General features: G+C 30.8%; 1 protein-coding gene and 1 long non-coding RNA gene across 9 annotated transcripts in view; one reads left to right on the top strand and one right to left on the bottom strand.

Moving 5' to 3' along the window:
* LOC120356747 (TBC1 domain family member whacked-like) overlaps positions 1 to 15774 on the bottom strand; it is a 512462-nt gene that overhangs the window by 492847 nt on the left and 3841 nt on the right. For 3 of the 8 annotated variants that reach the window (XR_005575536.1, XR_005575532.1, XR_005575533.1), the window contains exons 4-5: positions 14261 to 14530; positions 13722 to 13987 (exon numbers count right to left, since the gene is read on the bottom strand). Coding sequence is in view for 3 of the 8 variants with exons in the window: in XM_039453421.1 (XP_039309355.1) it covers positions 13883 to 13987; positions 14261 to 14530 (375 nt within the window). In the remaining 5 variants the exon portion in view is untranslated. Of the gene's footprint in view, positions 1 to 10599; positions 12315 to 13061; positions 13117 to 13371; positions 13988 to 14260; positions 14531 to 15774 lie in introns of those variants that run through there. The other 5 variants (XM_039453421.1, XM_039453422.1, XM_039453423.1 and 2 more) reach the window with 3 other exon arrangements.
* On the top strand, positions 8091 to 13179 carry LOC120358635. The gene is made up of 2 exons (XR_005575543.1): positions 8091 to 9498; positions 11694 to 13179. It is a non-coding gene; the product is annotated as an uncharacterized LOC120358635 (long non-coding RNA).

Here is a 15774-nt window from a genome sequence, read left to right as displayed (position 1 = left end):
AATGAAAAAAATTTGAAATATTTATCTTGTCACTTTAAATTATTAAAACTACGGAAAAATTTATTACGATATTTATATTTGTAGTATTATTACAAATATTATTTTATTACTAAATACTATTAACCTTTATATTTCACACAAACTATTTATCTTTTATTAATTTTTGACAGTGAACACAGTTAGTCTTTCATCATTTGCATTTTAATGACATATTTATTTACGGTTTTATCCACAAGAAAAGAGATACAGGTAGATTGAAAATAGTGAACGTCTGACAAAGACATTTATATCAGTTGTACAGACTTTAGAAAATGAAATAGTTCAACTTTTCACAGTTGGCAGCCCTTTGAAATAAGAGGCAGAAAAACAACAAAAAGCGCAGATTTTAGAGAAAGAAGTCTGCAAATTAAGTATCCCTTTCACCATGGTCTAAACGGTGTCTACCGCTGCGAGTTTATTATACTATCGATAGCGCCAGTATCGATATAACCGATTATCGACTGTTAGAAATTATCTCAGCATCTGCCATCTTAAATTTTGGAATTCTAATGTTAATTTCGTAATCAGTGAATATAAAAACCTTCATGTTAGAAGTTTTAAGATGATCCGATGAAAAACAGTAAAATACGCTGTATGCATCATATAATTACGAATTACCCCGGGCTTGGAGCTCTTCGTAATTTTTGGCATTGGTCGACATTTTTATATGTACTTCAAAGCAAGTACACTTTCATGTTCTATCTATACCGGCATTGTGAAGGGGAAAATTCAACCTTTCAAACCGTCCCATGTTTCTTTTTTTTTAATGAATATAGAACTCAGGAGACACAAAAGAAAAAAAGGTCCAACGAATAGCCCCGATCTCCCCTATATAGTATGTAACGTGAAGTGTAGATTTTTAGTATAAACAACTCGAATTCGATTAAAACCCTTTTCAAAAAGTTTATTTTACTCAATTTGTAGATTACTACAACAACAAACTACTGGGTTTGCTTAGGCTTATAGGTTCTCCGCTTTGTAAGAGACGATCAAATGACTGGTGCAATCACAAATATTAGTTTTAATCGTGTCTATTGTGTCTAGTGATAGGCGTTATTTTGTTATCTATTACTGAGTAACTGTTATCGAAAAATAACTTTAGTAACCGTTATTAAATTTTGAAAATAACGGTTATCGGGCTAAACGGCTATTTTTATCATTACAATTTTACAAACAATAAGGCTAATATTATATTCGTCGTATGACAAATTTTTGTAAAGCGTGTTAATTGGCTGCAGGATAGAAGATTTTTAAAAACTGGAGGAGTTTTCTAGCCGTTAGCTATTTTTAAAAACTGGAGGAGTTTTCTAGCCGGTAACTATCAAGACGTTTCAAAAACTAGTAGACCAATAATTAGTTGAAATGTTTTCTAAAAGCAGTAAATTATTGTATAATAAATTATAAGTTCTATTCGCGTTGCTTGCCCTTTTTGCACTCATTGTCAGTATCTTTATTGCTTTTCTCTCGATTAAATTCGTTTCAAGTGTAACAATTTTTGGGAATTTCAAGCAACGCAAACAAACCTAAAGTGTGGTGAAATATTACTAACTATTTAACTGAGTAACTGTTTAAATAACTAATTATTTTGAAATAATATTAGATGTACAACTTAATTCGGTCCGTTTTTTTACTTGAAAAACGTATTTATTTGAACGATAAAATGAATTAAAACCTTATTCAAAGTAGGGGAGACCGGGGATAAAAGTTCCGATTTTAAGAAAATATCAAAAATGATTAGTAAAATAATTTGCTGTTTCTTTGACTATTGACTGATTTATCGTCAAATTTATTATATTTTAGGATTATAAGGTTAATTGTAGTATATTATCATTGATTTTAATACAAAGTCATTTATATGTGTCAAAGTCAGAGAACATTTTACCTCCTTCATGGGGTTAATTGTTACTACACTGAGGTAATTTGTTACCAAAAGATATAGTTATTAAAAAAAAAAAAAATTTTTTTTAATAAATCAAAACACGTGAATTATATTTATAATTAGTATTTAACGAGGTAACGAGACAATCAGGTACATTAAGACCAACTGATATTTACGTTTAATTATAATTATGTTAATAATCATAAAGTTTATAATAATTATAAACCACATCTAAAACTATATTTTATCTCATTTTTTGTTACAAACATTTGTATTTATGAGATCAGTGCTTTGAAATGATCTTTACAATCTTTCTAAATAATAAATTTAAAAATCTAATCTAAATAATAATAAAATAAAAAAAGTATCAGCTTTTTAGAAGAACAATAAAAAAATTAAATATTAAAAACTTAAAAAAGAAAGCAGAAATGAAAAAATTTTATTAAAATAAAAAATTTTTTAACTATGAAAACTTGGCCCTACTGGATAAGAAAAGTAATGAAAAGAATTGACAGAAAGAATACAATAAGCATAACACTTGTAAAATATGCATTATAAAAGCAATTAGAAGTAAGTTACAGATTAAGTTTCTTTAACATTTAAGTAACATTGTAAGTTATTATAATTTTCTAAGTTACAAGTATATTTTTCAACATTAGGTTATATTTAGATATCTAGTAGTGCCAAGTTTTTGTAGTTTAAAAATTGTTTATTTTAATAAAATGTTCTCATTTCTGCTTCCACTTTAATTCTTTGAAATTAAATGTTATATTCCATTAAAACTTTTTCTGTCTTTTGTTTATATGTCAGCATTCTATAACAAAATGAGAATCAATATAAACAACTGCACATATGTGACAGGGCAAACTTTCCGGGGTGACAACGTACTCCAAATCGCGATAACAACTAACCCCATTAGACACATACAACATCTTGATACAATTTTTTGCCTACATATTAAAATGGACGAATAAACACTACAGTAACATATTTCTGAATGTATATCCATCTACATAAACACAATAAATAATAGGAACTACCTTAAATAAGCAAAATAAATCAAAAAATTACGATGGACAAATATTTACTTACTTGATTTACGAGCATATCTTTACACAGACCGCGGCGTAAATTAAGTTAAACGCTACTTGCGATATTAAGATAGTTGCCGCAATTGCGTGATCGATTGTTATTTTGTGACGTACTTACAGCATATCGCTATCTCTTTTTATTTTGAAATTATAACCACCGTAATAATGTACCCCAGAAACATTTCACCCCAGCCTCCCCTATTGCCCATCGTTAGCCATTACTTTTTCCTATCCTTCTAGCAATTTATGGATTCTGTCGCGGAAGAAGCGTTAATCTTTTGAAATCAAGAATGAATCGCGCCAATTTTTGATACCTTGTTTTGAAATAAAGCGTATTCTAGTCAAAGCGTTCTGCATCGATCGAAACAAATGGTAATCGAAAGAAGCAAGGTCTGAGCTATAAGGCGGGTGAGCCAAAACTTTCCATCCGCTATTTTCCAAATAGTTTTTAACCAGCACAGCAACATGAGGCTGAGCGTTGATAAAAGATTATGGACTTATTTGGCTACAAGACAATATAATTAATATATTTAATGTTTTTAACAAATACACGACAAAAGCACAGCATCATTATCTTTTTTTTTATTATCATCATGTTGCTCTTATGTTGTCGAAAACGATTGATAAAGTAAAATGTTTTCCACAAATAGAAGTCATTTTGTTGGCAACAGAATGAGCAACAGTTGCTCTCCGTTTGCTCTGAATCTGCTGACATAAAATGTCTCAAATCTACTCTCATGTTGTTGAATACGTATGACTACGCATTACGTTTCCTGCAAATACACAGCAACTAGTCGAAAATTCGTGCTCAGCATTAAGTTGCCTGATTTTGTAAAACATGCTTGACTATCAGGGTTGTGTCTGGTCGCATATTCTGGACGTTTTTGACTATAGCTCACTTTAAACGGATCAATTGTTGCCTGTAGAAGTCTCCCGTGGCTTGACCAGATTTTAGTAGCTCATAGTGGATCACATCCTTCTGATCCCACCAAACAGAGCATTACCTTGGCACCATGGATATTCGGCTTCGGCATTGATGTTCCCGGTTGACCGGGTTGTACATACGACTTTTTGCGTTTCGAGTTGTCGTAGTAAATCCATTTTTCGTCCCCGGTAATGATTCGATGCAGAAAAGACTTCTTTTTGTACCGTTCAAACAACATTTCGGACATGTAAAATCGTCGTCTGATATCTTTCGGTTTCAATTCGTATGGGACCCAATTTCTTTGCTTTTGGCTGTATCCCGCGGCTTTGAGTCGTTTCGAAATAGCGTGTTAAATAACTTCCAATTTTGCGAGCTTTTCTTGCATTTAACACGAATCTTGATCGAGTAACGTTTCTAATTCTTTATCTTCAAACTTTTTTAGTTGACCAAAACGCTCATTGTCTTCAATACTAAAATCACCACTTTTAAATCGTTGAAACTATTCTCTGCAAGATTTATCCAATGATGCAGATTCACCATACACTTCCACAAGCATTCAATGCGCTTCAGCTGCACTTTTCTTCCAATTAAAACAGAAAATTAAAACTTCCCGCAAATAATGTTTATTTGGAACGAAACTCGACATTTTCAACGCAGTAAAAATTAAACTTGTTGTGCAAAACTCAAAGGCTTGTAAACAATATTTGATTGACAGATGTTGACACTTCACGATACAGCAAAAATCAGCTGTCGCCGTCAACCATTTATAGCATCTAGAGCCATCTTTTAAAAACAGACCGAACTAACAAGGAAACACAGGGAAGTGTCCGCCTCAGATTAAAACGAGTTTTTAATATGTTGTAGTACAGATAAAAATAAGGGACACGTATTTTTTTTTATTATTATTTTTTAGTTTTGATGATTTTCTGTTTTTATGTTAATTTGTTTTTTATTTCCAATTTTTTACTAAATTTGTTAATTTAGTTAATTTTTATTAATTTGTTGGTTTTTTCTTATTTTTGTAATTTTTGTAATTAACTTTTTATTTTTTAATTTTTACTTAATTTTAATTAACTTTATAATTTTTTAAATTGTTTTTTAAATTTTTAATTTTTTTTGTTATTAATTAATTTTTAATCTTAAACTTTTTAATTCTTGTTATTAAACCAACTTTTGGCAGCAGTCGGGAGTTTTTTTTTTATTATCTCTTATAGTTTCGACGATACACGCTTCGAAAGAAAAAACCCGATTTTCTTCAAAGGGGTGTTTCACCCTTAAAAGTGTATTAGGACACGTGTAAAAAATACGTGTCCCTTATTTTAATCTGTACAACATATTAAAGGCACGTCGAAACCGAAGGGAGTCACTTTTGTAGCGCACGAACGCGCGGACGGGTGCGCGTACCGTGCGTATCGAGATTTTTAATTATTTTTGGAAAATGGGAATGTTGTATCGTAACTTTATCATATACCGTTGAATTCGTAATAAAATAAGCTTTATTTTGCTTATAAAAACATAAAAATTTTGAAAAAAAATAGGTAAGTGGTGGGGGAAAGTATTAAAAAAAATTAAAAAAAAAAATTTTTTTTCCGCTGTCATAAATTACTCTTCGAGCCATTCAACTTTCATTTAAAACATTTTTTTCTATCTTATAGTTTCGACGGCATACACTTCGAAAGAAAAAAACCGATTTTCTTCAAAGGGGTGTTTCACCCCCTTAAAGTGCGTATGGGCACGTATAAAAAAATACGTGTCCCTTATTTTTATCTGTACTACAACATATTAAAAACTCGTTTTAATCTGAGGCGGACACTTCCCTGTGTTTCCTTGTAAGTTGTACACCCAATAGTAATTGTTATAACTGCAACACAGTAGCCATAATACTCCCTTTTTCTACATCAAAATTTTATTAAAACTATAACAAAATTCATTGATGGTCACTTTGTCCCACGATTATCGTGATTTTAAGAGTAAATTCTAAGAAAAAAAATCTATTCGTGTATTGAATATGATAACCAATAAATGTGTGTGAATTTACATCATTTTTTCACAGATGGTTCCAATATATGCTGCCACGGACACTGCAGAGAGCACTCAGAAGCAGCTTATGAATCCGCTCTTCGTGGCGATTGGCACGTTCATTAGCATGGCGCTTCTGTTTATGATGGGCGTACTGTTTTTACCGAAACTGCCGCAATTGGGACTCTTTAACGCGCGAGTGGCCGATAACGACGACTTTTTGCATCTAACGACTCTTGTAATGAATGCCATAGACGGACACAATCGCTGGCAGAATTTCAGCACAGCTAGCTGAGAATAAAACGTGTCGCATTTTTTTATGTTAGAGATTGAAAATATCTGTAAACATTTATATCGTATTTTACGTAAAATATTTGGACGACGATTGAAAAAAAAATAATTACATTACTAAGGACGTGTATATTATATATATATATATATATATATATATATATATATATATATATATATATATATAACATGTTTTCAAAATAAATTTTAAACATATTTTTTAAATATTAAAGAAGTACGAATTTATAGATTATTTTATTGCATTTGAAAGTAATACAAAAAATGTGGCTGAACGATTTTATATCTAAATAAAAAATTGTTTCAATAAGAAATAGAATGTGCTCTAATATAATTAAGAAATAATGACAAGTCTGTATTAATTTAAAGTTTTGTCGTGTAGAAATCAGTTGTTTTGTAAATATAAAATTTATGTATAGAAAAACTCGTAGCGAATTTAATTGGACTGCACTAGTGTGCACTGGTGCACATTAAAGCCATTGTACACTGATCTAGTAAATATTAGTCCAGCATCACCGATTTTAATAAAATTTTATGGATGTGTAGTATTCACTCAAATATTTACTACAGTAAAGCTCTAAGTTACAATATTCAGGCATTTTCGAAAAAAAAAAATATATATATATATAAAAATAACAAAAAGTCAGTGACGTAGCGTTCAGCGATAAGACATTGATTGCTACGTTCAGGATTTCAAGTTTGATCCTCGAAGATAAGACATTTTACAAGTAAATCTTATATTTTTAAAATGTTATCTACAATTTTTAATCCATTTTTAATTATTTAATATAAAGTTTGTATTAGGAAAGGCTTTGAAGAAATAAATCAAATTAAGACTCCAAAATTAACGCAGTACAATTGTATAGGCCATGTGTGTTAGTCTGATTCCCATCGTAGTTTGGATATAATGAGCGTGTGAGTGCAAATAAAAGTCTGAAGTGTCTTTGTGCCACTTTTATATAATTGCGTTTATATGGATATATACATAGGATCTGAGTTACAATATGTATTATACGAGGTGTGATCAAAAAGTAAGATGACTTTTCATTTTTATAAAAAAATATTCATTTATTCATCCAAAATTATGTTATCCCCTTCAAAATAATCCCCCTCTGATACAATGCATTTGTGCCAGCGCTTTTTCCAATCGTCAAAACATTTCTGAAATGCACTTTTGGGTATTGCCTTGAACTCCTCCAGCGATGCAGCCTTAATCTCCGCAATCGTCGCAAATCTTTGTCCTTTCATAGGCCTTTTCAATTTTGGAAAAAGGAAAATGTTTCGTCACCAGTTATAACCCTTTTGAGCAGATCAGGATCATCATTGACGTCGTTCAACATGTCTTGGGCGATGTTCATGCGACGCTGCTTCTGATCAAAATTAAGCAGTTTTGGAACGAATTTCGCTGACACACGTGTCATACCCAAAACATCCGTTAAAATTGATTGGCATGAGCCAAACGATATGTTAAGATCATCAACTATTTCTCTAATCGTGATTCGACGATTTTTCAACACAATTTCTTTCACTTCCTGAACATTTTCGTCGGTTTTTGACGTGCTGGGGCGTCCAGAGCGAGGTTCATCGTTAACATTTTCTTGGCCCTCTTGGAATAACTTATACCATTTATAAACATTTTTTTTGCTCAAAGTTGACTCACCGTACGCCACTGTCAACATTTCAAGAGTTTTTGAACACTTAATACCATTTTTTACACAAAAATTAATACAAACTCTCTGCTCCATTATTTTCAACAGCAAAAAATCGCCGAGCACGCAAACACGAGTCTAACCTTTATGCCTCTCACATAAAAACAACACATGCTATATAGTCAAAACTGTGAACATATGATCGTGACGAGTGTAGCAACACAAAAAAAAAATTTTGAAATTAGAGTGTACAGAGCGCGCAAAATTCAAAAAGTCTTACTTTTTGATCACACCTCGTATGTGTACGGTACAACGGATACGAGACGAGTCTTTCTCTTTTCTCGTGCGCGTCTTTAAATACTCTCGGTTCGACCAAAGGATTTCGCCTAATGAAGATTTTAAATTTTCTAATTTTCCCGTGTACCGAAAGCTGCTGCCTATTTGTCTTAATTCTTAAAGCTTCTATTTCTTTTCATATTTACATCTCTCTATTGTTTCGAACTGCCTAACAACACGTTTCTATTCTCGAATTTTCTTATCTATTATCATTTGTCGGTTGGGCTCGTGGCAAGGCAATCGCCACAGTAGTATGACAGATTTTATTTTTTATTCATATGATCGAAACAAAACTGATGTCAATTTAAATAAGTAGACGATGAACGTTTACAGAAGTGACTTATATTTGTAACCATTCATTCCATCCACATCGCAATCACGATTGTCTACTTGTTTAAATTGACATCAGTTTTGTTTCGATCATATAAATAAAAATAAAATCTGTCATACTACAATGCGGACGAGAGTAACCTACACAATTGTATTGCGTTAATTTTGGATTTGGACTTGACAATTTGTACCCACGCTACTATTAACCATCATATGTGGAATAGAAGATTAATTTACATTAAAAATGATCCAAAACTAGGATCGAAACGTCTGTAATTATAATTGTGCACTATGTAATGTTTGTTCGCTAATTATATTAATTCCCAGATAACCAAGGTAGATTCAGCACATCGGGCAAATTAATGCATTGCATGTATTGTTGTGAATTTGCAGGCAATTTGCTGGCTACAGAATTTAACGTGAAACTGAGTGAGCAACAGGAGAGCAAAAACACATCAGTTAATAAAATGTTAAGAGCAAACGTTTATTAATAATAACATATCATGTTGACAGCAAACTGTCGGCTCGTCATGAGCTTGCATTCGTATATATCATAATGACAGAAATATGTCAGTAAAATGATGACACGTATGATACCAAAAGTTTAATACAAGAAGTAGAATATTTGGTGAATATTGTTAAAGATTCTAAATTGCAGCTTATTATCGACAATTTGGTGACATGACAATATTCGGTCCCACCGTGTGTAAGACTCCACACGAACAAGTGAGTGCTGGCGCCACCGCTAGGTGGCCACACCGCAGGGGATTTCTCATGAGTCAAGTACGGCCACAGACGTTATATCTAAGCGCCACGGTCGACTCCCCAATTCATACCATAGTTTATATTTCAGTGAGCCTTTAGGAGCTACATGTTGTAACATCAAGACGAATACTCGCTCTCATTATTTTAAAACATGACGTATGTATGGAACGCTGTTCCACATAAAATTTTATATTTTTGGTGCAGAAATCCCGATCGATTCGGATTACTTTTTTTTAATCGGTTTTAATCGCACATTTTCGGCAAGAAAGTATCTTGAGACTATATTAATATTCTGGTAAAAGAATTTTGCAAATATTGCAGCAAATATATACAAATTTCTTGTAAGAATTTGACTGCAGAATCTTTCAGAAGAATTGAGCATAATAAGGAAGCAGATCATAACGTCCTGTGGCAGAATCTTTCAAGAATCTGCTACAAGATTTACTGCAGTCTTGCAGAAAAGTACTACTAGAAAAGTAATCAAATTGCCGACAACAAAACTTCACGTGTAGATATCATGTATAATGATGATTTGCTGACATTTTGATATCAAGCACATCGGTTGAATGTAGTGCACGCATGATAACAATTTGCTAGCAGTTTGCTGAATTTAAATGAAGACTTTAATGACGTTAGAACAATAGACAGTTTGTGAGAACACCTTGGTTCTAGTTTGATGAAATTGAATACGGAATAAGTGACAGTAAAATGTCATTTAATTACGGTCATTTGGCTATCAGGGTTCACACACAAAGAGCTTGTGTTGGCTCTATTCTTAATTGGATTAATAGTGTTATTTAAAAAAAAATAAAAATTTAAAAATGCACTTCTATTATTGATTAAATTAAAATTTCTTATAAACACAAAAAATATAATTCAAAATAAGAAAAACGAGCTTAAACTACGTCGTTGCATGATAGTCGATCAATATGATCTTTTCCGGTCTCAAATTTAGTTATAAATTTGTTAAAGTTAAGTTTATAGAAAATTGTAAAAACTACATTACAGTCAAACTTATTAGGAAACAATAAAAATTTCTCAGATACCGAATTGATGTAAGAAATTGTGAAGTATCTTGACAACTCTTTATTCTCTCCGTCGATGTCATTTTTATAAAAAAGTTATTTTAACCTAAATTGAAACATGAAAAAAATAAAATTTAATGGATAGTTATTTTCAAGTAAAAGTTTTTGTAAGCGGATGTCGCAGATTCATACTCGATTCTAAGATCTGTATGCACAGATAAAGGCTGTTTACTAAAAGTTGAAACGTTTGCTTTTATTTTGGTCATTAGTTTTTGTTTTGGTGCACAACATCCAGCACGACTCTTAAGCTTGTTTTTTCTATTTTGAATAATTATTCACATGAGCCGTAACCTTTCATATTTCTTTAAATTTTACAAAAAATATACATGCAATAAAGATTTACAATGACTGTTTTAAAAACGTCAAAATAAGTGTCTATAAATCGTTATAGCCATAACGGTCTCCAATTATAACGGTTTTGTTATTTTGTTCGAGACCTTAACAGATATACAAACTCTTTGCTTACGGAAAGTCGATAGGGGGAGACCTATTTGGAACTCGAGGCTATTTGGAACAATGGAAATTTGTCTGGGTATATAAAAATAACTTTAAATATTGTGAATGCGTCCTAATGTAACGACGCTGCTGACAAAGTTTCGTTAGAAACAATGTCATATTAAAGTCGTGAAGTGAAAAAGGTGTTTTGTGATAGTAAAACTAATTTCTGACAAAAACAATGTTTCTTCGAAATTCAAGTAAGAAAAATAAGATTTTTTTTTTAACTTTGAATATATCATAATTAGGTAATGTATTTGAAACAATTCCAGATAGCCAAGCGTGATTTCGTGTATTAAAGAGTCGGACACATAAAAAAACTTAAGCAGTAAAACTTAAGCAGTAAGCGAATTAACCCATGGCAGTTGAGAATATAAGGCCAAACGTAAGCAGTAGCAAATCTAACACGTTGAATTTCTTATTGCGTACGTCTTACTGCTTAAGTTTTTTATGTGTCATGGCCTTAAGTAAACTAATGCACTTCACGAGTTGTTGTGAAGTTGCCGTCAATTTGCTGACACCAAAGTCCTATGTGTAAACTGAGTTAGCAACAAGAGAGCAAAAACTTATCACCAGTTAATGAAATTTTAAGAACAAACATTTATGAATAATAACACGTCATACTGACAGCAAACTGACGGCTCGTCATGAGTTCGCATTCGTATATATCATAATGACAACATGAGAACAAAATGATAGCACCTATGATATCAAAAGTTTGACACAAGAGGCAGAATACTGATGAATATTGTTGAAATTCCTAAATTGCAGCTTGTTGTCAACAATTTGTTGACATGACAATATTCGGTCCCGCCGTGTGTAAGGCCCCGCGCGAACAAATGAGTGTCGGCGCCACCGCTAAGCGGCCACGCCATGGAGGATTTCTCATGAGTCAAGTGCGGCCACAGGCGCCACTGCGGCAGACTCACCAGAGCATACTTCAGTGAGGAGCTGCTTGTTGTAACTTCGAGACGAATACTCGCTCTCATTCTTTTAAAACATAACGTGTGTATGGAACGCTGTTCCATATAAAATTTTATATTTTTACATGTAAATAGTTAACTTGTTTTCTTATCAAATGTAAAGCATTTATATTTTTGTAAATGTTGCCATCATGTTGCTGTCATCATGCTGCATATCATGGATACCACATCGTGACAAGTTGTTTTCATGTTGACATCAAGATGCCGTCAATATACTGTTAAACGCGGACAGCAAATTGATGATAACAGTTGCCATCATGTTGCTATCATACGTATATTCTTTAAGTATAATGAAGTAATGCCATCGAGATGCTATCAATTTGCCATCATCAAATTTAAAATTTATGTGAGGGCAAGATTTCACATATAGTGAAGAAGCACCTTGTCTCTAGTTTGTTGACATCAGTTGCTGAAACGGTTAACAGCAATGTAATGGCATTTTAAACTCATTTGGCTATCTGGAATGTGTTTATTTTTTTTAAATTGTAAAAAAGTGATATATAAAAAATTAAAAAGTAGTATCAATTTAAAAATATAAGATTTAAATAAAAACGTCTTATCCTTGGGGATCGAACTTGAATGTAGCAGTCAACGTCTTATCGCCGAACGCTACGTCAATGACTTTATTATTATTTTTTAAATATTTTTTTTCTCGAGAATGACTGAATATTGCAATTTACGGCTTTACTGTAGTAAATGTTTGAGTGAATACTACATATCCATAAAATTTTATTAAAATTGATGATGCCCAAGTATGGTTTCTCTTTGTAAATGTAAAAATAAAATGCAAATATTTTTAATAGTGAAATATATATTTTATCAATTACACAATAAAGTATATTGATGATTTCGCGATCAATTCGTTCACATACTTATGTTACACATATCTTTTCATCAATTTGTGTACAATGGTTTTAATGTGCATCAGTGCGTTCAACGCAAATTTGCTATAAGTTTAGAATTATAATGAAATTATGCATTAATTATCGGAAATATTTAAATACTTATTTAACAAATTGAATTTTTGTCATTATATTTTAAAATAATTGTTAATAATAAAGTAAATAAACTATAAAAATATGTTAATAAATAAAAATATAATGTTATTCAATTTTATAAAACAATTCTATATAAAATTTAAAAGTATCAATATTAATATATTTCAAAATTTAATTTACTTTGCAGGAACTAGACGGATAGTACATCCTTAACTGTAAAGAGGAATATTCAATGTATATATTAATATACATAAAATAAATGTATTATAAATATCATTGCCTAGGAGAACTTTTATGTTGCAAGTATGTTTTAAGTATAAAAATGCGTTAAATTAAAGTTAAAATCATTCGATCAGTAAGGAGTAATATAAGATTGGCATTTTATATATATATATATATATATATATATATATATATATATATATATGTGTGTGTGTGTGTGTGTGTATGAAATGTATGAAATGTATGTATAAAACAAAAGATAATATTTATTTAGTATAACATTTTCATATACTATACACTTTTATTTTAAAAATGCGGTAAATTTTTGTTAATAAATATCGATAGTATTAATCGCAAAGATGATCTATTGGAAATCAACTAGAAATACATTAATAAGAAAATATCATTAAATAGTACTATATGTAAACTTGAAAATGTGTTGTGCTCTTTTCTTGATGTACTACAATGAATTACGTACTAATAATGAAGGAAGTAGAGATAAATAATACACTCCGGCTGCTTGGGGAATGTGTGTATGTGTGCGTGTATGAATATGGAAAACCACTTTCCACTTTCTATTTTGTGCGTGTACATACCTATCCGCTTTTCGTCATATCCTTTGACTTCGTAATACGAAAGAGTTCTAAGCGTATAAATCGCGGAATTTATAGTATCAGAAGAACGGAAAGGAAGGCACACGTTGGGACGCTAGACAAGTGAAATTTCGTCCCATAGCTTTATTTCAACTAGTTAATCATCAGTCAGTTCGATTGGCAGTCTCTTTTTCCGCCGCTTTTCTTTTCAACATTTGTCTCTGATGCTCGTACTCAAAATCATCCTCATTCAAATTCAACCTTTGAATCTGCAACATGTTAAATTATAAATGTGCAATATTTTTAAATTAATTTAAAATTTTTTGATACGTTAATCTTTATTAAAATTAAAATACAAAATACCTTACAGCTTAAATTATTTTATAATCTTTGTAAAATATGAAGAAATTAAATTATAAATTTAAATAAGTTTACTAATTTTTTATAATCTTTACATTTATTAACTTAATTAAATTACTGTTTAATTTTATTAGACTATACAAATAATATATGCGTTAAAAAATTGCATTAAAAATGTTCACCTGATAAACCAAAGCCTCTTCCTCCATGATATGTTGGGGTGGGTTTCTTAGAACTTGGAGAGTTTCATATGTCGTTGGACAACGCTTGGTAAGAGAAGTTCGACCTAGACTGCCTTTCAATAATACCAGACCTACTTTGAAAACTACTTTTACACCCTCGCAAAGAAACATATCCCATATACGCAAAATACTTTCCCATGGCAATGTTCGAGTGTAAACGCACAAAAACCATTCTGTCATATATAAGATTGGTTCCATCTTCTGTTTTTTCTGAAACAGTAAATAATAACAGTAAATAATTAAATCTCGATCCCTCCAATTTATCAGTTTGTGAGAATATTTTATTTTAAAAAGGATATTATTCCAAAATTCTTATCATCTACATTTTTCAAAAAACGTGCACTAATAAAATGATTAAAAAGCTAATTGTGAAAAACTAAAATATTTAGTTTAAAACATTTAATTAAACATTAGATTAATTCAATACTTATTTAATTCCATATAAAAGATATAGTTCATTCATGTCAATCATTAGACTTTAAACTGCCAGACCGTTAATAAAACTTTACTTGTCAATAACTTCTTTGATATTTACAAGAAGTGCTCTAAACTCTCAATACTTTCATATGCCACTGTCCCCATCTAACATTGCAGTCGCATTTCCAATTATCATTCGTTAGGAACATGTAATATAAAATGATTGGAAAATTGTAGCAGTCTTATAGATCGGGTTTAGCATTTACGTTACTTTTTCACGTATTGGGCATGTATGTATTTCTTCATCTACGTCTGATTTACACATTTTAACTCCTTTACTGTTAATGTGACGTTATATTTTAATGTTAGAAAAATTTTTATAATTTAACTTTCCTAGAATCTTTCAGGATTTTTTAAATTTTTTAATGGGAGTAACAATTTTTTGAAAAAAAATGGCGCTTTTCAGACTTTAATCCTAAATAATTCTCTAACAGGTCATTGTATGAACCTTCACTTACTACCAACAATTTTCTTTCTTTATGCTCTTTTAAATGATATGTCAAAATGGAAGATTTCATTTGAAACATTTGAGTTAAGATCCCCTGAGACATTCTCAGGGGAAAAAAAGAGAGACAATTTCCACAATTTCCTTTAAAAAGTAGTCTCTCGAAATGATCAAACACATATTTCATGATTTTTTATAATTTTGAACAGATTCCGAAATATATATAATGGATAAAGTTCTATAGACTTTAGAGATACATCGTATATATTTTTTTTACTAATCCTTACATTAAAACATCTTTCGCCGACTATCCTATTTACAAATATTTAGACTAATAAAAAATAAACACTTTATTAATACAAACTTATAAAATTAACGGAAACATGATAGCGGTCTATCAAACGGCTTTTTATCGATAATGTGATTTTTTTTAAGCGTTACAATTTAAGAGTTAAAATTTAATAAAAAATTAACCAAATCAGCTCAAATATTTAATTGAACAAATCAAACTAAATATTTTAGTTTTTTGACA

Source organism: Solenopsis invicta, chromosome 9, assembly GCF_016802725.1.
Source record: "Solenopsis invicta isolate M01_SB chromosome 9, UNIL_Sinv_3.0, whole genome shotgun sequence".
Lineage (NCBI taxonomy): Eukaryota > Metazoa > Arthropoda > Insecta > Hymenoptera > Formicidae > Solenopsis > Solenopsis invicta.
Note: the sequence above shows the minus strand (reverse complement) of the source record. Positions and strands in the feature narration are given on the sequence as shown.